General features: G+C 44.6%; 1 protein-coding gene across 5 annotated transcripts in view; it reads left to right on the forward strand.

The window, feature by feature from the left end:
* Window positions 1–21,834, forward strand: part of KLHL29 (kelch like family member 29) — a 415,004-nt gene that overhangs the window by 358,112 nt on the left and 35,058 nt on the right. For all 5 annotated transcript variants that reach the window (XM_064448128.1, XM_064448133.1, XM_064448132.1 and 2 more), the window contains 3 exons: window positions 5,641–5,900; window positions 18,986–19,184; window positions 21,569–21,751. In XM_064448128.1, the coding sequence (XP_064304198.1) occupies window positions 5,641–5,900; window positions 18,986–19,184; window positions 21,569–21,751 (642 nt within the window). The remainder of the gene's footprint in view (window positions 1–5,640; window positions 5,901–18,985; window positions 19,185–21,568; window positions 21,752–21,834) is intronic.

The following is a 21,834-nucleotide window of genomic DNA, read 5'->3' on the forward strand; positions in this document are numbered from 1 at the left end:
TTCCAATATAGACTATTTCAAAACAGTCCAAGGTGACCGGGTCAGTTAACAAAGCTTTACTGGTCTGAACTGGAATCATCCAGCCTCATTTCTACTGCGGCAGAAGAGGAGCCAGAAGTGGAGTTCAAATGACACGCATGTTGGTTGAAATTCCTACCTGTATCACATGCCACACCTTCACTGGCATGGCTAGAATATCAGTTAATGAGACAGTAATAATTTACAAATTATTAACACAAATTTATTAATACAAAAAGCGTGAGCTTGATCTTATGTGACTTACTTCCCATGTCAAAGTTCCAAATATCTTTTTTGGACATCTGATTTCTATTCAGGCTCCCTCCACTTGGTGTGCAAGATCTTATTCTTTCTGGACCCCAAATATATCTTCAACGTACATGAACTAGAAGTTCTTCTTGGGCAGTTCTCATTTAAAATTGACATGCAGAATTACAGAGTGTGGAAGATGAGAGTTTAGAAAATGTTGCACTCATTAAAAAAACAAACAAACAAACAAGTCCAGTTTACTCCTGTGTTAATTTTCACTGCTAAGCTGAGCTGCTGGCAAGATGAGTGGTGTGACTAGGCTGGTACAATGCAGGCATCAGTAAAGAATCTGTGGTATTGCATTCTTCACTTCTTTCCAGCTTTTTGTATATCACTTGTTTAAAAGTCTGCTCTCCAATGGATGGGTAGCAAGGAAATGAAATCTGTGCTTTGCAATCCCACTATGTTGGTTGTGCAACTTGAGTGAGGGCTCTGGCTCTGGTATTGCTTTCCCCCAGCTTCCTTTCACCACCTTTTAAAGTGATTAGAACTCATGGTCTTTCCATGAGCAGATATGTTTAAGTTGTGCTATCTCTAAAGATGTGCCACAAAACCAAAATACATTTCTTTCACTAAATCAATGTAAGATTTCTCTTTCCCGATAGTTAATATTTGAATTCAGTGAACCATGTTATGGTATGAAATAGTAGAGTTGGTTATAAGTTCAGTGATATATGGGGAGTCACTGGAATTTTGTATTCTCATTTGCAGAATTCATGGAGTGTAATTGCTTATTTTTATTTATAGCTGTGACTGGATTGCTCTACAGAGATAGAAAAGCATTTGCCATTTAAAAAATTTAGGGAAAGGCATTTTTTCTTCTCTATGGCTGTGTTTTTTCTTTTCATCCCAGACACCTCTGCTCCCCACAAAGCAAAAATATGGTAAAAATCAGGGGTTTTTTTTCCAGGGTTTCTGGACAATTCACCAGTATAAGCAGTGATTCTTTCCCATCAGTGGCCATGCCTAAATAGTAAGGCAAGTGGAGGGAAGGCCAGAAAGGCCCAGAGAACTAAAAGCTGTTCAGCACAGCATCATCTCAGGGGAAATTCAGGTCATCCTTTTTCAGCTGTGAAGCTCCAGCAGGGTCCTAACTGCTTAATGTCAAGGCAGCTCTGGTGTCCCTGCCCTGGGCCTCCCAGCAGCGTTGGGCAGAGGCACACCAAAGCTGCTTGCACTTCCTGGTGGCAACATGCTGCAAATACGTCAGGAAAATTGTTTCATTTCAACAGGAGATTTCTTAATCAGCTTCACTGGGCTAATTATAGCCACGTTCTCTCTCTTCCCCACGTGCTATCTCCTCTGCTTTTTTCTAGACCATGAGAAATGACAACAGTTTTGTGCTGACTGATACAGCAATGCTGACAGGTTTGTGCACGCACCACATGGTAAGCGGGCAAATGTTTGCAAACTGGTCAGGACATCATAGGTATTTCTTCCATCCATATAGCTGATGACTTGAGGTTTTTGTCTTTTTCTTTTTTTCATATTTTTTTTATGCTATCATCACAGCCATGGCTCAAATCAGATTTCAGGTTTGGGTCTGTGATGCAGGGACCCCCTCATCACAGGAATGAACAAATTCTGAGCTTATACTTCAGTCTGCTGATGGTAAAATAAAAGTATTCTTCCATAAGTCTAAAGAATTTGGTGGAACCTGTTAGATTCATGGACGAGAATAGGAAAGAGCAGGAGCTCTGAACTTCCATAGCCTCCTAGGCAAAGGGGACAAAGACAAAGTTTGCAAAGAGTACAAGAGGGAGTTATGAGAAAAACAACAATGGACCAGTGATGAGACCTGCATGAATAGGCACCTGAGGGAAGAAGGGGCCTTCATGGTCCTTATGAATATGAGAGGAAGTATTATGGCTAATTTTTTGTTCATGCAAGGTGGAGAATTTTGAGTGAGCTGGAGAACCACACTGCCCAGCACTGGAGAAACTAAAGCATCAACCATATCTGGAGATAGGAGACATGAGGAACATTCTCACCAGGGAATTGAAATCTTTTGGACAGTGAATGCATCCAGAAGTCCTCCACCTATTGCCCATCTTCACATGTGCTTTTGACACTAGTAGGAACACCTGAGGAATAAGATCCCCATCTGAATGTACACAGAGTATGATGAGGAAATGCACGTTTTATGTTAATTTTAGCAATATCCAAGCCATTACCTAGAAAGCCTCTCTCAATGACAATACAGTACTTAATGCATACAGAGGGGGCTTACATCAACCACTGAGCTTCCATCATACTGTTACCACAATCTCGCTGAGTAGTCCTTCCTACATACCATCTATCTCTCACTCTATCTCAAGTCATCCCACTCCCAGAAGTGCAGTCTTAGCAGGCTGCATGGCTGGTTATCCCATGATGACTCTGCACAGGATCCCATTTCAAAATCACCTCTTAACACAAGTGGAGAATACCGGCTGCTGATCTGCAATATTGTGACATACATAGAAGCAAATATACTATCCAGCACTGTCTCAAACAAGTAAGAACCTACTAGATTACATCTGATATCCTTAAAGTCCACTCATAAGTCTGTGATGAACTGTCCTTGAGCGCTGGGAATAGTTTAGGAGTCAGCAGATGTGTTCTGAATGGTGAAACTCCGCTAAAGTGTGTTGTTACAAATCCAGTGTCACTGTGGCAAAACCATTGTAAACATGCCAGCATTCAAAGGAAGACGGCTCAGGAGCAGATGGAGCAGAACTGTCCTTAGCTGTCTGTGGTGTGTCAGCATCCAGAAGTGCCTCCAGACTGCAAAGCTCACTTGGGATGGGCTATATTGTATAGCAGAGGTGTGTACCTAAGTAGTCATGTAGGCTCCTTTTATAGTCAGCGAAGAGTAACAGGCATTGGTAGGGCATAGTTCTGCTCATCCTGAAGTCATTATCCAAAATATTACCAGATTGCTTCTTGGAATTGTTTGTTTATGAGTGCACAGGACACTGATGTGATTGCTCAGTTGCACCGTAGGCAGCTGGAGTCAAGAGAGATCAATCTCGCCCCCAAATTTTGAGTCAGAGGTAAGAAACGGAGCGTGTGTTTTTTCTGTTCACGGGATATTTTCCAAACCTCCTATAGCTGTTGCCCGAACCTCTGTCTTGCTCACCTGCAATGAATCCCTCTAGTTCACATGCCAGCCCTCACCTTAAAAAGACCTCACTGCAACCACCTTGCTGCGGTGCTCATCACATCAAAAGTGGTGAAGTGCAAAGTAGTGCATCAGCAGCCTCCTGAACATACTGCAGGCTGCAACTCCCCAGGACCCCTCTCTAAATGGCCTTATCATACTTGCTGAATCAGGCAGGGATAACGTCATTTGGGTCTGCCTCCAAGTGGTATCTCGGGGAAGAGGAAGGAGGGAAGTTCAAAGGGACAACATGGAGCTGCTTGACACCAGCGTACCAGGCTGCGTCAGTCACCCAGCATTGTTAGAGGCAGAAAAACCTGTCCAGCTCAGAAGAAACGAGTTGTGACCAGTGCTTTCTCTGCCCCACACCACAGGCTGAGCTGGAGATGTTGTGGGAATCTCTCCTGATAGAGGCAGACCCAGTCCTTCGAAGGCGAAGACCCATTCTTGCAAGTCTTTTCCATCATGTGCTAGTAAACGGCTGCTTCATGAGTCAAATTTGATTATTACCTTTGTTATAAACTCTGTGAGGATAAGGTGGAGCAGTGTCAGATTTGTCTTTGACTTGAGCATTTGCCAAGTGATGATGAGAGTTTTGGGCTCTGCTAGATGATTATTTTACCCCCAGCCATATGTATACATGAAACCGTGCCAACAGATAGAGCCAAGGAACCTGGAAGAGGTTTTGGGTTCTTTCTTTTTTTTTTTTTTTTGAAAAGCAGAATATTTGGGAGCTTTGTGCTTCATAGCTGTCAGTTTGCAGCCTGTTTCTGGGCAGTTTTTGAGTGACAAAATCTACTGACAGCAAACAGTGCCACTGCTTCAGTCTGCTTGAAGAAATGGGTTCCTCGGAGTCAGTACAACCAACTGATGCAAAATGAGATAACCCACTTTCAAGATTGGTGAATGTGTAAAAGAAAAAGAGTGAGAGAAAAAAAATACAAAACACAAACCTCCTAATCTCATACCAGAGTAAAAAAAAAAGTAGGTCATAATCCCATCTTAATAAAAGCCACGTATAGATTTTGTGCAGGTTTTAAATCTGATGAAGGCAGAAGCTGAGTGTAGGGAAAAGCCCCTGAGCATTTCCAGCAGAAACAATCTGACGGGAGTTTTGTTTGAAGAGGTGTGGGACTATCGCACATTCCTGTCCAGTGCTCTGAAATAATGCTCTAGGATATGACACTGACCAAATGTGATACACGTCTCTGACAGCGCAGAAATCTGCCACTGGTAGCAAAGCTTTTGTGATCTTTTGCAGTCTCTCTCTTATTTTTAGTTTTTTTCTTGGTTCTATATCTTAAAAGAAAATATTCTGCTTATTAGTGGTGGCTTGGTTAACAAAAGCTGAGAAGAATCTGAGAGTTCCTCTTATAAATACCTGAAATTGGTGGTTTTTTTCTTCAGAATAGCTGAGGAAGGAAAAAAGTACAGTCAAATGTATGGTGTAGCACACTTTCAATGCAAAGCTACACACTGTGCCGTTACTTCTGTTTGCCGGGTAGGAGATAGTGCTGTCTCCTCTGTGCATGATTTTCTTTGAAACCCACTACACAACATTTAACAGAAGGCGTTAGTATAATCTGTGTTTTGCATAAGGGATGTCATCACATTCGGCAGCAACAAAGTTCCTTTGGAAAAAAAAAAGCGGGGGGAGGATTCTTTTTTTATTTGAAGTAGCTTAGTAGCTGAACAGGGCAAAAATTATCATAAAGCGACTGCAGCATCCTCAGAAATGTCCTTAGTGCTGTTTGCATTTATTCTTAAGTGTCTGCACTGGCGTTTACATCTTTGCTGTTTCTTAAAGCAACATTGTAGGCGGTAGAAATAGCAGCAGTCTCTTGGCTGGGTTCCCGTCCCTTGGGAAGCCCCAGATACTATTATGTCAGTAGGTTTCCCCAGTGCTTTGTGAAGGCTTACACGAAAAACAAACTCAGAAAGTGCCTTTCTCTCCCCATCCCCAGCTCGGTAGTTAGGCAGACTTTGATTTTTGTACTTTAAATCCTAAAGTAACCCAGGGTGCTGCTTCTAATTAACTCCCTGAAATTAATTAGGGTTGGAGGTTTGTCTGTGGCACTTTTTTTTTTCATGCTTTCCCTAAAAATGTGAATCTTGCTTTTAATGATTCTCACTTCCTTTTTTTATTCTTTTTTTTTTTTTGCTTCTTTTAGAAAAACAGCTGACTGCTAGCAACTGCTTAGGAATATTAGCCATGGCTGAAGCCATGCAGTGCACTGAACTATACAACATGGCCAAAGCATACGCCCTGCAGATTTTCCCAGAGGTGGCAAACCAAGAAGAGATACTTAATATCTCAAAAGACGACTTCATTTCCTACATGTCCAATGACAGCCTGAACACCAAAGCAGAGGAGCTGGTGTATGAAACAGTGATAAAGTGGATTAAGAAGGACGCTGCAATCAGAGCTCAGGTAAAAATAATCTCAGCAGCCTCACTTTGCTCCGTTTCCATGAATGCCTCTTTTAAAATAGAAACCATCCCAGTGCAATTTTAAACATGAGGATGTGCAGGAGATGAGATGGGCAGTTCAGATAAAAAAAGAGAAAGGGAACAAAGGCTATGCACAAAATGTATGTCATTTCAAAATGTGAACCCCATGTCTGATCATTTAGAATCAAAATCTCATTTGTGACATGCGTGGTACAAAGCTAGGGCCTCGAGTTGTTGGCTGCAGGCTTGGCTGGAGATAAATTGGGAAGGAGTAGGGCTGTGTGAGGTGCTGCTTTAAGAAGGGGATGCATTTTAGTAACAGTGGGAAATAAGTATCTGTCAGAAAATCTGTCTTTCTTTTGATGCCACATACTGAATGAGTGTAACTTCACTACATAAAAAAAAATTATTCTGTATCTTTATTGGCTGCTTAGATAACCCCTTGGGTATTATATCCTTATTAGAGTTAGCCTTTCTTCAGCCGTCTGAGCTATGCAGTCTGCTCTTGACTCAAGAAACTAAGTGTATTATGTTGCTCACACTGTCTCCAGATAAATGCCAGAAGCAATGACTGTTTGGAGGCTGATGATTGTCCTTGGGACCAGAAGACTTCCCTGGTGACATTTAAAAACCTGCCACTTGCCTTCAGTGCAGCCTTGCAAGTCGGCTTTTGTGGGTAGTGAATTGTGGCGGTCTGAACCCCAAATCTCTCCTTTTGGAGGCCAGTTCCCCAGAAGGGGAGGGTTATTTTCCCACTTTCCCTCCTTTGGAGGTCAGAGTTGCTGGCCCATCCTGGCAAGGCGAATTTCTGTTGATCTGCTTATGGACCAGACTAGGACTCAGGGAGATACTTGGCCACACATTGTTGATGCCATCATCATCATGAAAGGCCATACCTTCTTGTTTTAAATGGGAATTCAAGCACCTAAATGTGCAGTGAGATATTAAATGCATCATTGGATGTGATCTGGAGCAGCTGCACCTCCCACCTGGAAAGTGGGAGAAACGGCAATTCTCAACCTCACCAGGCTGCTGGATGAGGATAAGGGCATTAAGGGCAGTGGGGTACCCCAAACCAGGCCAAGCCTCGCTGCCTGTGCTGCCTGCGCTGCCGCTGCCAGCCCAGCCCCTGGCCCCTGCCGGCAGCCTGCAGCCCCAGGACCTTTCTCCAAACTTGTCCTGCCCTGTGCGAGCAGGTGATGTAGCTCAGCAGGGAATCCTGTGCAGGGGTCCCGCCGCTCTCTCTGACCAACTCCCCCATGTGCCAGCGACGATATTCAGTATTGCCCGTTATTATTGGGCATGTACACAATATCATTGCTTTATTGAAATGGGCCCCTTTTTGGCTCTCGCTGGCCTGGAAAAATGCAGTTTTACAGAGTATTTCCCTGCTTGCTTACAGTTTGATGACAGCAGTCAGCTCTGTGCAGCTCTGAGCTCTGAACCTACTGCAACCTCAGGGATTATTCCCAGGGGCCAGAATACGGGAGCCTTGCGGCAGGAGCCTGTTTGCGTGGTGCAGACAGAAGGTGTCACTCACCGGGTGGCCCAGGTTACATTTTTCAAAATTGCTGGTTTAAATATTTCCTTCTGCGCCCCGCTGCGGTGATGTTATGAATTTATTTTTTTAAGTGGTGGTTTTTCTTGCCCCCCTCTCGCTGCTGCCACCACCGCCATCTCCTCCTCTCTTTCTTTTGTGTTGCGGTTGGGTTGGTTTCCTGGGGTGGTGTTATTTCCAAGTTGCCTTCCCCTCTGCCCTGCTTCTGCAGTACCTTTGTAGTTTATGATGGCAGTTTTATTTGCTTCTCCAAATTTCTCTGTGGTGTTTTGGTTTCATGCATTATTTTCAAGGGCTTTTAATTTTTAATTTGTATTTATCCAGGGTCTTAAATAAATTAATATTAAAGATACCAAGCAGATAACTATTTTCATGCCCAATCCTACCACTAAAGTAGTTTCTTTGGATCGTAGCTCTCACATTTTTTTGTTCTCTGTACACTGCTGGATCTATTATAAAACTCTTAGTTAAATAGGTACTTATTTTCTAAAAGAAGGAACTCACTCATACTTATCATGAAAAATACCATCTTTACAATAATGACTTCTGCATTTTCAGAGCCCAGGAACAAATAGCTCTGATGGTGGATAGGAATGAAGATAGACCTAAATAATCTTATTTCTGATAAAATGATGAGTGAAAATTTGTGCTTGGTGTGCAGCAAGGCCCACCGTGCCGGGAAGTGCCCACACTCCCATGAGATGCACAGGCTGCTCGGAGCTTTGCAGAACTGGGTGACCATGGCAACAACAAACACAGGGTGGACCTTCTTGCAGGAGCTGTGCATGGATATTTTGACTTTATTCACAGTTTGGTGAGATGGATTCACTCAACTCTTTTTAGACTCTTTGGGGTGGGGAACCAGCACGTGGAGGACACCAATGCAGCAACAGAATTGTTGCTTCTGAACCCAGCTGGTGGGATCTGTTGGGAGGGTTGCTGGAGATGAATTGATGAGATGAATTGCAACAGCCCCAAGACATCACTTTGGCTCTCCTGCACTCCTCAGGTGACTGATTTGGTTTTATTTCTGTCTCCCAAAAGCAGTCCTGAAAGTTAAATCTTTCAGGCCCTGGATTTCCAGGGCCCACACTTTCTTCATATCCACCCATCTCCCTTTGCCTGACAGGCCAGGCTTTATCATCACGTTTTTATTTTCAATACCTCCAACAGCAGGTGATTAAAATGCCTCTTTGGCAGCTTCTTCCAAGCACTGCATTGGGTATTCTTCCAAAGGTGGAGGTCTGGCACAAACAGGGCAAGGTCTGTGCTCTTCATCTCACCTGCAAGACCATCTTCTCTGGCAAAGCCTGGAACAGGCTCACTCAGCCGAGACACCCCTGCAGAGGAGCTTGGAGAAGGAGCCTTCTCTCTAAATCAGCACCCTCTGCCCCCAGGGCAGCTGCAGCCCTCCAAAGCTCCTTGTGCTTTAATGGCTTTGTGTCACTCTGGAGTGCAGCGTTACTCCTGGGGGCAGTAAATATCACCACTTGTGTTCCCTACACCGCAGGTCCTTGTGCCACGCTCTTAGGACAACTTATCTGTCACTGCCTCCCCTCCCATCCGGATCCCTTTCTGAGAGCCTCTGGGAAGGAGATTTTCAACGGAGCCTCCCATTCTCCTGGAAGACCATTGAGTTTGCAGTCTTCCTGCTCTCCTCTGCCTTTCTAAAAGCTCTTCCTCTTTGGGTATTTAATTGTTTCCACTTTTGTTAAATCTTTCCCTACCGGGCTGGAGGGCAGTGGCAGGGAAGGAACCAGGATTTGCTCGCAAGGCAAGTTGAAAAGCTGCCCTCTGGCTGACTTTTAATTTTGCAAATTGTGCTCATACGAAGTCTTACAGTGCTTATAAAAGTGCTCTGTGGCATTACAAAAAACAGCATCCGAGCCTTGTTACAAAGAGGGAATAACAGTGCTTTAAAGGTTACTGATCTATCTACGTAAGACAGAAAGGCAGTTCAGATAATGACATATGTCTCAAGCTAGGATTTGGTAAATAACTGTATCCAGTGTGTTGGAGCAGTGCGACAGCTCATATGGTAACGTTTATGGAGCTATTTAAGTGCTGCTGGTAGTGCAGTCGCGTAAAATCAGCCTAACCAAAAGAAGCAACCTGTGTTGTGAGGTCTGGGCTAGGTAGGTAATTGCCTGTAGCAGTGGACACAGAGTGCTGGTTGCAGGAGTCCTCTTGATTGCTTGTCACTGAGTGGAAAGCCTGCAGCCAACTGATACATCTGGAAAAGTTAAATATACTCTTTTTTTCTATTTCTTTCTCTTCCTGACTGATGGACAAGATTGCAGGGTTTATCCTAACAGTTATCCCCTTGATAAGCTTTTTACAACTCTGGCGAACCCATGCAAAAAATATATTGTATAATGGAGGCTTTACTGTCTGGAAGCCAGAACGGTCTGAGCCGTCCAAACAAGCAAAGATTTCTGCCAGGCCTCAAGCAGTCTCCACCTGGGCTCATCCCCCAGCTCTCTGCATGGCCTTGGGCAGGTTCTTTCACCTGTCTGCCCCCATTTCTTACACTTAAGCTGGAGGGAAGTGGTGCCTCCCACATGGGCTGCGGGGAGGATCCGGTGCATACCAAGCCATGTTTTCCACTGGTGCTGACAACTGCCGGAGCTGCGCAGAGCTGCAGTCATGCCCAGCATCAGCACGGGATGGGGAAGATGTGAAGGTACTGGATGTGCAGCAATTTGCTGCCTGTACATAGCACAGATGTACCAAAGCTCGTTAGAAGCTTCCCAACTTTCTGCTCCAAGTCCAAAGCTGTAACTCTTTTCTGTGACATAAAAAAAAACCCTAGCAATGTGTTTATTAATAACAGAAAGCCTGGGAAAACAAGACACCCAGTTGCATGCTGCTTCCCTCTGAACCTGAGGAGGGGCAAGAAGCGAGGAGAGGACAAATGTTCAACAAGTTGCCCAGAGTAGGGCTGGAAGAAGAACAGGTACTGCAGTGATGAGGGACAGATTAGAGGCTCAGCTGAATGGATTCACCTTTTGTTGCACTCTGCAAGGATATAATCATGTGCCCTTTTTTTAAACTCTGTTTAAAATCACAGTGTCCAGCAGCAAAATAAAATATCACCACCATAAAGGCATTAACAAGCCTTCTATGAACTTGTGTCCTCAGAGGCAGACTTATATAAACAGCATCTTCATGGTGCCTGAGAACCAGAGATGCGTAGACAAATTGGAGGTAATTTAGAGAAGAGCAACACAAATGATTAAAAGGCTGAAGGAACTGATGTGAGAAAAAAAAGATTAAAAGATATGAATATGCATGACTTGGCCTAATGACAGCTAAGGAGGGATAAACATCTACAAGTGTTTGAAGCCCCAAGGAGAGGAGTTGTCTGGAAGGATGCAAGGGGTGTAACAGCAGTAAGGACCGCTGGGATGAATTTGAGCCTTGGCAAATCAGTCTAAGCAAACACAAAGCCCACCTGAAAGCCCTGTATCTGTCAGTGATGGTAAGGAAAAGTGACGGAGAGAAGAAGAGGCTTTATGTAACAAATGCCCACGAGCTATATTTTGGTAGTGACAGAGAATGGCAGTTTGGAGGCAAGATCATACAGAGGAGAAGGGGTTGGTGACTGTGAGAGAGCAGATGGAAGATGCCTGGTCTGCGATTAGGCTGTCGAGATGGTAGCATAATTTCCCAGGCACATTTTAAAGAGTCTCCAAAGTTATGCAGAAGAGTGACTTGCTCCAATAAAATGGAGGATCTGACAGGGAACAAGCACAATCCCACCTCTGCTCTGTGGTGACAAGGAGGTAATGATATATTCAGAAGTTGATACCCAATATCAGCATGTACAAATTACTTAAGTTCATCATAACAGGAAATTAATTGGTCAATCAATGTTCTTAAGGGCATTAAGCTTCAGGAAAGGAGTGCTGGAAAAAGTATGAAAAAGAAGCTTCCAAGGGAGCCTATGTGAATTAGGCACTAACACTCTATTATGGTTCAATTAGGCTTCTTTGAAAAGCTCAGACTACCCCGATGCTTTGAAATCCATTTGTGGGAAAAGCAGACAAATTCAAAAAGATGCCATAATGAAAGTGCAAGAAGCTCCAATTTCTCTGAAAGTGAAAAATGCAAGGGATGAGCAGTAACCCCTGTGATTTCCCAGGGACGGGCTGCTCAAAGAGCTCAGATTTAAATGAGGCTTTTGCAGACACACTCAGAGGCTGTACAGGCTTACAGGGGCAGAAGAAAAGGCATCAGCAGGAACAGAATCAGTACAGGAACATGCCCTTAGCGATATATTGGACGAAGAAACTGCATTAAACAAAAAAAAAAAAAAAAAAGAGGATGCAGGTGACATTAGCGGTTCCTTAAATTCCCCCCGTACTAAACTTCTAAGCTTTTTTAAAGGGATACCCTTGACTGAAAATCTGCTGAATTATTTCTCAGAAGTTTAAATTGGTTTGAGGAGTTCCCTTGTCTCCCAGTCCTCTCAGTCTCTTATTTTGTGGCTTTTCCAATATATTTTCTTACTTTTTGCAAAATATTTCTCTGCTGTTGCTGAAGCAACAGCCTTACAAAGACACAAGTCTGCCAGCAGCTCCTCACACGTGCCTGCTCACTTGGGGTGCCTTGTGCTGCACGTGGCCCCAGCACTCAGGATGGACCTCTGGAAACAAAATCGTTTTACACTATAGGCAAGAAGCATTTCGGAGAATTATTGTGCGTGGATTCATGCGTCAGTGTGTTGTAGAGATGGATGTATCAGGAGTTTACTTGGTTTTGTGAAGCATCTTACAAGCTTCAGCCATTTTGCTGTTGGCAGCATGCTTTTGTGGCGCATCTGTGTGCATACAGGTGTTTGAACAGGTGACTGCCCATAAACAAAAGAAATGCCACTCACCGCTGTAGTAAACTCTGGGGGGAATTTAGGGGGTTTATTTGATAGAGTTCAGCCAGGAAGAAAGAGATCGCGTGGCAGCAGTGGAGTTTTTTTAAGCCCCAGTATCAGGTAAATTCCAAGTATGATGGATCAATGATTTATCTTCCTGAGTATTTAGAAAACTCTCATATTACTGCTAGAAATACCTACCCGTGTGCTGCTTTGCAAACAGTTCGGAGAAGAGGACAGCAGTTCGCTTTATGCGGCACTGATGACATTACAGTGTTTAGTCAGCTGTGCTGCCATAAAGATGTCACGTTGAAACCTTATTTCAGGAAGATAGAGGGGCTGCTCTTTCCTTCTTGCTAGGCATGAGATTTATGCACGTGGCATCCTGCCACCGAGCCACTGTGTGAACCCAGCGCCTGTGAACCAGATTTTCTGCCACATGTTTATCTCATGATATTATGAGGCTGTCGGCAGACATCCTACCAAGCCTTTTGAGGCAGCCTTGCAATTCCAAGAAGTCAATATGGGTGATTAATAAATATACCGATCGCACCAGAGAGCTTAGGTTGGGCTTGGATGTGACCTTGGGTGTAGGAATGTGCAGGAGGTTACTGGAAACACAGAGTGTCTTTGTAATACCCAGGGGTTAGATGTATCAGAGCAAGTACCTCGTGACCAAGTAGCAGGGCAATGCCATGAAAATCTAGCCAAAAAAGGCATATTTCTGAGAATGGCAAAGCAGTGCACTGGCAACTTGGGCATCCCCAAACCATTTCCCTGCTGGGTTTGCACTTGGAAACTTGGAGCCAGCAACAATTTGAATGTCAGGTTGGGTAACCTGCTGGGGAAGCCTGGGCTGGGCTGGAGACAGCTGTGGGGAGAGACCACTCACATCACCACACCGACGCACCTTCTTGCTTGGCCACCACGCTGCATCCCCGTGAAGATGTGCCAGGGAAGGTTTAGGTTGGATATTAGGGAAAGGTCCTTCCCCCAGAGGGTGGTGGAGCCCTGGAACAGGCTCCCCAGGGAGGCATCACGGCACCAGCCTGGCGATATTCAAGAAGCACTTGGACACAGCCCTCAGAGACATGGTGTGAACTTGGGGTTGACCTGTGCAGGGACAGGAGTTGGACACGATGATCCTTGTGGGTCCCTTCCAGCTCAGGGCATTCTATGGTCATCATCAGCACAGCCTGCTGGGCAGTTCGTTACCTGGCCACGGGGTAGGCATCGAAGACTAGTATTTGCCACTTGGGGTGGTGTATTTTAAGTAGAGTGCTGTCTTCTCATCTGAAGGAGTTTTATGCAGTAGGGAACTTATTTTTCTTCAGATCTGTCCCTGATGGCTTCCTTCTTCCAAGGAGGTCCATGCTACAGCTCTCAGATCAAGGCCGGTGCAAGACGTGGGACGAGTCTGAACCTGGGGTTCATGTGAGACAACATAAATCTTCTTCATAGCGCTCAGATGAATCAGATATATTCTTAATTCAGAATGTTTTTTAAAACTATTGGAATTATGCATAAAATGCTGAAACAGCAGTTTATGGAGCAAAACTATTGTAATGTTGCTAGTCTAACTTCTGTATTTATATTTCTAGCTGAAGCCTGTTTCTTTAGGCAGATAGCACAAAGGGTCCTTTGTAGGAAGAACAGTAAACTAGAGAGACAGATGAGTTGTAAGGCATAAGGGAAACATTATTTTAACCTCTCTGGGCATTACTTCAAAAATGTTAAAAATCTTCAGAGCTTTCCAGTGTAGCATTTAAGGAGCATGAAATTTGACTCTGTAGCAGTAAATATATTTCCTTTTAAAACTAACTGTATATGGTTGTAGCCCAAGTCTGTGCAGGAGCAAACTGAGAGTCCTTTTGGAGAATGCCTGTGAGGATTTTACTGGATTAGAGATTTGAGAATAAAAAGATTATTTTCAATGTGATACTGAAGAGGGTTTTGTAACTGAGACTTAGAAGATACCAGAACAAAGCCCACTTGCACGCAAGTGTTCGTAATACTGATATAATTAGTAGGAGAAGAAATGTCACAAAAAGTTTAGCAAAGTAAATGCCCTCACTCAAACTGCCAGCCAGGAACAAAAATAACCACATTCAACTGTTTTGTCATCTAGTTTGTTCAAGCTCTGGCCTGCGTACCGAGATGGGAGTAACTTATGTATGAACAGATTATTAGGGAAAGGCTTGAAAGGGTCAACTTCAAGGTATAGCGGATCGTGTTGGTCATATATTCCTCTGAATCAACACTGACCCAATGATAACGTTCAGGCTTCCTTGTAGCATGATCGCGGCCTTCTGAGAACAACACCCAGGGCAAATGGACATGAAAATTCCCACCAGAGGGGAGAATTAATCGCCCCCTAGTTTGGGTTGATGTCTGGTTGTAGACATCTCCATGTGGAATGAGGAACACACTCCCTTGCAAGGAGTTGATGGCTCACAGTTTTAGGCCAGAAATGGACACTCATATTCTCTGCTTCCCCTGGTGCATGATGCATCCTCTCAGCTCAGATTGCTCTGGGAGGACATTTAAATGTGTTGACTAAATCTCTATTAATTATGAGTTTACACGTGTCTAGCTGACAAGTAAATACTTGCTTAAATGTACCTATTTAGGTGTCTGAATCTAGAGCTGAATCTCTCCCCTGAAATGTTTGGGTAATTAACGAAAGATAAGATGTCCTAAGATTTTTCTTTCCCTGTTCTTTATGCAACACATTTGTGACTGCGAGCTGTTTGAAGACCCTGCTTCCAGTTCAGCCACTGAAATTGGTATCGGTGAAATAGGTGCCTTGAAGCAGGCCAGATAGCAACTCTCAAAAGTTGTTAGTCTACTGTGTCCGCGTCCAAAAAGCCTTTGCTCAGGTGGTAGCGGTGCCCTGGCTCCTGCAGAATCGCTCCAGCCGTGCACAGCACCATGGGGGTACCCAGCAGCATCACTGCTCAGCAAGGAGTTTATCGACTAGATCCCCTGCTGGCGCAAAACCCGAGCAGCTCCCTTCATCCAACAGGAGCCATTCTGAGGTTCATGTCACCTGAAAAACCAGTCCTGACGGTCTTCAAAAACACAATAAATTCGTTAGGTTTTTTGCATAATGCTGTCCTTTTTCAAGGAGCTGAGGCATGGTCTCCCATGTTTATGAGTTGATAACTCCTAATTTTAGGCAGAAGGGACATTAATATTCTCTGCATCACCCTGGCATGTGATGCAGGTTGTAGAGTAGTTGTAAGTGATTTCCAGCAAGGACCTGAGAAATATTTCTATTTGTCCAGCCAGTGCCTGCAGCCAAGTAGTGAGAAGAAAACAACCTGAGAGTTACAGGCGCAAACCGCAACTCCGGAGACCCGAGGTTGTTGTCTGCTGAATCTGGCAGTGTGCCCTGTGCAGGTATTCTGCTGGTTTAATAAAAACCGGTAACATCAGTCAGTGCAGTAGATATTTCATAGCTGTGTAAGGAACAACGGAAAGACAAGAGAGAATGGAGAGCAAATAACAGATGGTAAGGAGGTTGAAATGCTTTATGGTGCTTATTCCAGTCTTAAATGAAAAGGATAATAGTAACAGGATATTTAGTACAATCATAGCTAACAGAGCTAGGAAGCCTTCATAAGGGAGAATCCAAAGGAAAAAGGCTGCTGATTGCCTAAATCACTTGAATATTCTTAAATCAGCTAGGCTAAATGAAATTCACCCTCGACTATAGTGCTTAAAAGAGCTGGTGCGAAAAGCCGTTGGTTTATAAAAGCCTCTCCTGTCTTCCAGAGGCACTGCAATGGTACGTACTCTTCAAATCCCTTGGTGAAAAACACTGCTATTATATGTACCCTTAATGCCATCAGCGACGAGCCCGAGTCGCGACTGCATGCAGTCGTGCGCACACACACACACAGAGCAGGCTTTTTCTAGCTGTTTGAGCAAAAGGAAGAATAAGAGTGAGAAGTGACATCGGTTTTGATATGTGACATTAACTTTCAAGCTGATGAAAGGGAGCAACATGTTCTAATTATTATTCCCCTTCAAAATAAGCCATGAGCTCAGACAAAAGAGGAGAGAAAGCGGTGGAGGGGGAATCCAGGAGAGAAACAGAATCACATTTTCTCACTTATCTAATTAAAGCAAGGTGGGCGAGCAAGAGGGAGAGCACACTGTACTCAGGCAGCAGCACTGCCCTGTTTATTCTGGGAAAGGTGGGAGATGGAGGCAGACGCTCTACCCATGGGAATTGTCCGTCCCTGTCAGAGGGGAGCTCTCTTCCCAGAGTGAATTCACACTCGACTTTGGGACATCCTGGTGCCTGTGGAACCCCGTGTCCTTATTTAATGTCCTTATTTAGTGGCACAACTGTTTGTGCCTGTGTTCTACCTTGGTTCATAGTACGGATGCTTCCAGCACGGACCTGCCTCGGGAGCATCAGGGGCAACACTGGTGTGGCCCACTGTGTCCTAAGATGGTGCTGGCTCTGCTATAGACTCCATATCTTTTACAACTTTATTTAAACTGCCCTTTAGTGACTTGTTCTGCTTCCTGAGCAGCCTGTGGTGGAGATTAACCTCCCCCTCCAGGGGTTGTCTGGCTCATCCCCAGTATACCCGCTATCCGTATTATTCCTGTGTCCCAATGCCACATTTCGTCTTGGCTCTCGTGTAAGGTTAAACGCCCCCAACCTTCTTATAAAAAGCACTTCCTGAAATCAGAGCTTTGCCACCCACTGCCATATGTCCACTGCTCCTCTCCTACAAGGTACCGTTTAATGACATTAAGATATCTGCAGCCAAGTGCCTGACATTTGTGACTCTGGGGAAGGGGAGCAGCCGTTTTACATCCTAGAAAGCGCCTTAAAAATGGATTTCAGCAAGGGAAAAGAGAAGAGTGTCTTTATTTCTGGTTTGGAGGCTGATGAAGTGATCTCAAGCCCTACTCAGCCCCGTGCTGCGCCAGAGGTAACAGCAAGGAGCCACAGACTCACTGCTCACATTTGGGTTTTGGGGTTTTTTTTTTCAGAAAAGGAGCATTGTTATTTTTCCTTCCCTTTTGCGTCACTTCTCATTTTCTTCCACAAACAACTGCAGGGTGGCCACACCTAAACTCTTCGGGCTGTACTTAAAATTGCCAGCCCCAGTGTCAAGGAGGGCTGGTGAGCAGGGGGCTGGGAGTCAGCCTGAGACCCTGGACATCTCCCTGCTGCCACAGCCATGCAGGCACCTATGGGGTTCAGCTCCCCAAGGGTGGTTGTATCCTCACTTTGACAGAGCTTGCACCAGCCTGACGTGGCTTTCTGGCAGGAAAGCAGTGTGAATACCTGCTGTGAGGAGAAATCCTGTTTTCCTCCCAAATGAAGCCTGCTTCTTCAGTTTGGGTGGGGCAAAGGGAAGCCCTGGAAGCACTCCCGGCAGTCACTGCATCCTCACCTGCCTGGCCAGCCAATTTGCTGCCCTCCCATCTCCCTGTGCCCCTGCCCCATTCCCATCCCTGCTCCTGCTGTGACTTGGCTCTTGTGCACTGCAGGGACAGGCATGCTGCTGAAAAAGAAAGCAAGAGCCAAGTAGATCCTGGAAGACCGGAGGCATCTGCAGGCCAGCAGATGCTGCTGGCACCCAGCATTTCTCAGGACCAGTCGCACAGACCTCAGTAACAGTTATTTGCATCCTGGGCTCAACCCCAGTTGGGATCTTTGGATGCTGCCGCTACATGAATATTTATTACAACAGATTATTACCGTTCCTTGCTGTGCACCCTTAGTTTGCATCCTGTTTGTGTGCATTTCTTTTCAAGAATCACGTTTTCCTATTACTCTGCTTTTCACTGTACTCTTGTGCTGTGTTGTGATATAACCAATTATATATAAAAAGAATAATCTGGGGATAGACTCCTGGTTTTTTGATTGCAGTTTTCTCTCTTGGGGTTTTGTTCTCCTTTAAGCTGTGTTCAGTGACAGACAGCTTCATTTGCTCAGATGTCCTTTGCCCTCCGAGGTTTAATATATTTATTTAGAAGATGAAACTTACTGTCAGTATTTGTATAGCACCCTCTGGAGTCTGACTTCCCCAAAATCTAGAAGTACATGATTTGTTTCACCAACAAAATAAACCCTATTAATTAAAAGATTTTTAGCAAATTGGCTGATATTATTCAGTCTCTGCCATAGCAATTGTTAAAATCCACCATATTTACTGGCTTTTGTTTCACATGTATAGTGCTAGAAAAGACTTGTTTGCGTTTTTTTTTACAGTGCAACAACCACCCTCACATTTCAAGGTTAATTCAGAAAGCTCGAAAGCTTACTCCATGTCTCCAGTGCACAAGGTGTTATATTCAGCCTGAGTTCAGAATGAGCTTTTATTTCAAAAAGCCCTCCATGCAGTGCTATATAACAAGAGTTGCCACCTTTTGAAGATTATTTTCAGTCTCCTGGACCAAAACCAGCCTGGGTCGGGGAGCACTGAGGGCTGTGTGTTGCCTCTGTCCCACCCGATCGCTAGGCAGGGCTTGTGTGTGGCATCCATGACAAGTGTCTTTCCAGGTTGGGTGACGGGACAGTTTGCAGGGAAGGAGGCACAGATGCTGAGCAGCTGAACTCCGGCATGAAGGCTGCAGTGTGTTGTTATTTTTCCCCCCCTCACAGTATGCTGCGGAGTTGCTGGCAGTGGTGCGCCTCCCCTTCATCCATCCCAGCTATCTGCTAAATGTTGTTGACAATGAGGAGTTGATAAAGTCTTCGGAGGCTTGCCGGGATCTAGTGAATGAAGCCAAACGTTATCACATGCTGCCGCACGCCCGACAAGAGATGCAGACGCCGAGGACCCGGCCCAGGCTCTCTGCAGGTAAAGAAAAACCTCCTTCAACAACATGAGCTCCCTGGTCTGGTCCGGCAGTTCCTGGGCATGGTCAGGATGTGGGATGAGGCATAAACCTCGGCTCCTTCCCTCGATTCCTTCTCGGAGCCTGATGGTGTTTCAAGCTCAATTTTATGTTTCTGCTTCACTCGAGTGTTTAGGCGCCTCTCCCAGTGGTCAGGCATGGGTGTGGAGATGTACACTCCTGAAACTAGGTTTTAAGGAGCCCAATTTTTAAGAATTACTAGTTTTGGCAGAGCCTATGACATTCCCCCATTGTGAGCCCCTTGCCCTCCGTGCCTTAGTTCCTCTAGCTGCAAAAAGAGGTGAATGATAACATTTGCTTTTTGCCATTTGGCCTCTTGCACATTTGTTGAACAGAGAGTGGTACAAATATCGTGTAGGAACAGTGCCCCCAAGGAGTCAGATGAAACAGGTGAGTTGTTTTAACGTGCTGCCTGTACTTCTGCCTCCCCTAAGTACAATCACAAAGCCAGGCAAAACTTTCTGTCGCTGCCACTAATGCTAATGTGGCATGGAGATGGCATATCAAACCACAGCATTTGCAGCTTCTGGAGACTGCCTCATCAAGGCACCTTTCAGAAGCATGAAGTGTAGAGGACTTTCAATAACAATCTACCCTAAAAAGTCTTTCATTGAAGACGACTAACGGTGTGATGTTTGAAGGGATTTTTGAAAAGTGCTTATTTTATGTATATAAAATTGTAGGTGTAATATGAACCATTTCCAGAAGCTTGTTGATGAGGGAAAAGTGATTCTCTCGGGGTAAGAGAGGGTGATTATAGTTTTTTAGGTCAGAGTCTAATTATATAGAATCATGTTATTTTGCATATCAACGGCATTCATGTAGGCACAAAGGATCTCTAAACACCCTTTGTGGACTCACTGCAGCATGTCACATGCCCTCTCGAGGTCATTGATTATAATCAAGTTATGTCTTGCACAGGTGATTAGATTTTCTGGTATGGCACAAAAATAATGATCTCTTGTTACTGAGAAATATTTATTTAAAACTGTGCAGCACTTTAACTTAATAACTTTTAAGAGAGTAACCTTGCTTGAATGACACAAATGTATTTTTTGAAAGAGCTAATGAAGAATGACGATAATCCTTTACTCTGAAAGCGCATTTCTCTCCCCTGAAGCTCCTAATCTCTTTTGCTGGCAATCTCACTTCTGCACTTCTGACCCCCCACCCCACCTCTGCACACTTGTCTCAGGGCTGGGCACCATAACACATCACAGCAACAGGTCCGGCCACGAGCACAGCTCCCAAAATTGCGATTTCTTCCAGCTTGTGGTCTCGTGGTCCTGCTTCTTAGCCTACCTCTCCTGGCAACAAGTTGCACTGGGGCTTACAATTGCTACAGTAAGATTTTTAACGCTTCTGCTAAATGCTAAACCCAAACTATCCCCAGCACTTGACTCTTGGGGTTGGAGCCAGAAAACATCCCAGAGTTAAACTGCAACCCATCACTGCGGAGATTAATCTGGAGTAACACTCAGATCAGATTTGACTCAGCTCTGGCTCTAAAGTGGGAACAAAAGGTCTGAGACATGGATTGCAAAAGTTTTGTCCATTTGCACAAAGAGAGAACTTGGTTTGCAGTACACCCTGCATGTTGTGGGCTTGGGGGAGCTGTTCCAATACAGATAAATCTCAGTTAATAACTATATTAGGGCAGGGGCTATCCCATCACGTTTCCTAGCACCTAGTACACTAAGATTCTGATCCATGGCTAGAGTATGTGTTACCTACATCTGGAAAACCTGCTTTCTCTGAGGAAAACACAAAAAAAAAACAGCAGAAAATGGTCAGTTCATAGAGTATATGAGGAGAGAAAATCAGGATGAAGAACCATAACCGTAGCCTCAATTTCCTCCAGAAATTAGCTTTTCATGTGAGAACACCTTCTTCAAGTTAAAGTCCAAACATACTTTCCCTGGATAATGGCCAAGCCCCAAAGCTATCGCAATCCTTGACAAAATTCCCATTTTCTTCAGTGGAATGGGAATTTGCTCCATACAGGTCTTACTCAAAGAATGTTGAAGTCAACGGACATCTTTACATGGAAAGGCCTTTTTATTTCTTTCCCCTTACAAGTTTTGCCCAGATGGCGTGCTCCCTCCCAAGTTCTCCCAAGCATGTTCATAGTGTCGTTCCTCACCCACCGCTCTCCCCCCTACACACACTCCCTTTTTTCTCACTCTTCCTGGTTTGACTGCACAGTCTAAAACAGGTTTATATGCAATAGACTAAAATTACCCTGACTGCTGAGTATTTTTCGATAGGCTCCTGCCTGTCAAGGTGTCACTTTTTTATAATACTGTTTTTCTTACTTGAATCCTAGGTGTAGCTGAGGTAATAGTCTTAGTTGGGGGTCGTCAGATGATTGGCATGAATCAACGTGCTTTAACAGCAGTCACTTGCTTAAATCCTCAAAACAACAAGTGGTACCCGTTGGCCAGCTTGCCCTTCTATGATCGAGAGTTTTTCAGCGTGGTCAGCGCTGGGGACAACATCTATCTCTCAGGTAAGCATCAGATTTCATAGAAACAGTATCACAGAATGGTTTGGGGTGGAAGGGACCTTTGAAGTCCATCCAGTCCAAGCCCC

Source organism: Phalacrocorax carbo, chromosome 3 (assembly GCF_963921805.1).
Source record: "Phalacrocorax carbo chromosome 3, bPhaCar2.1, whole genome shotgun sequence".
Taxonomy (NCBI): Eukaryota; Metazoa; Chordata; class Aves; order Suliformes; family Phalacrocoracidae; genus Phalacrocorax; species Phalacrocorax carbo.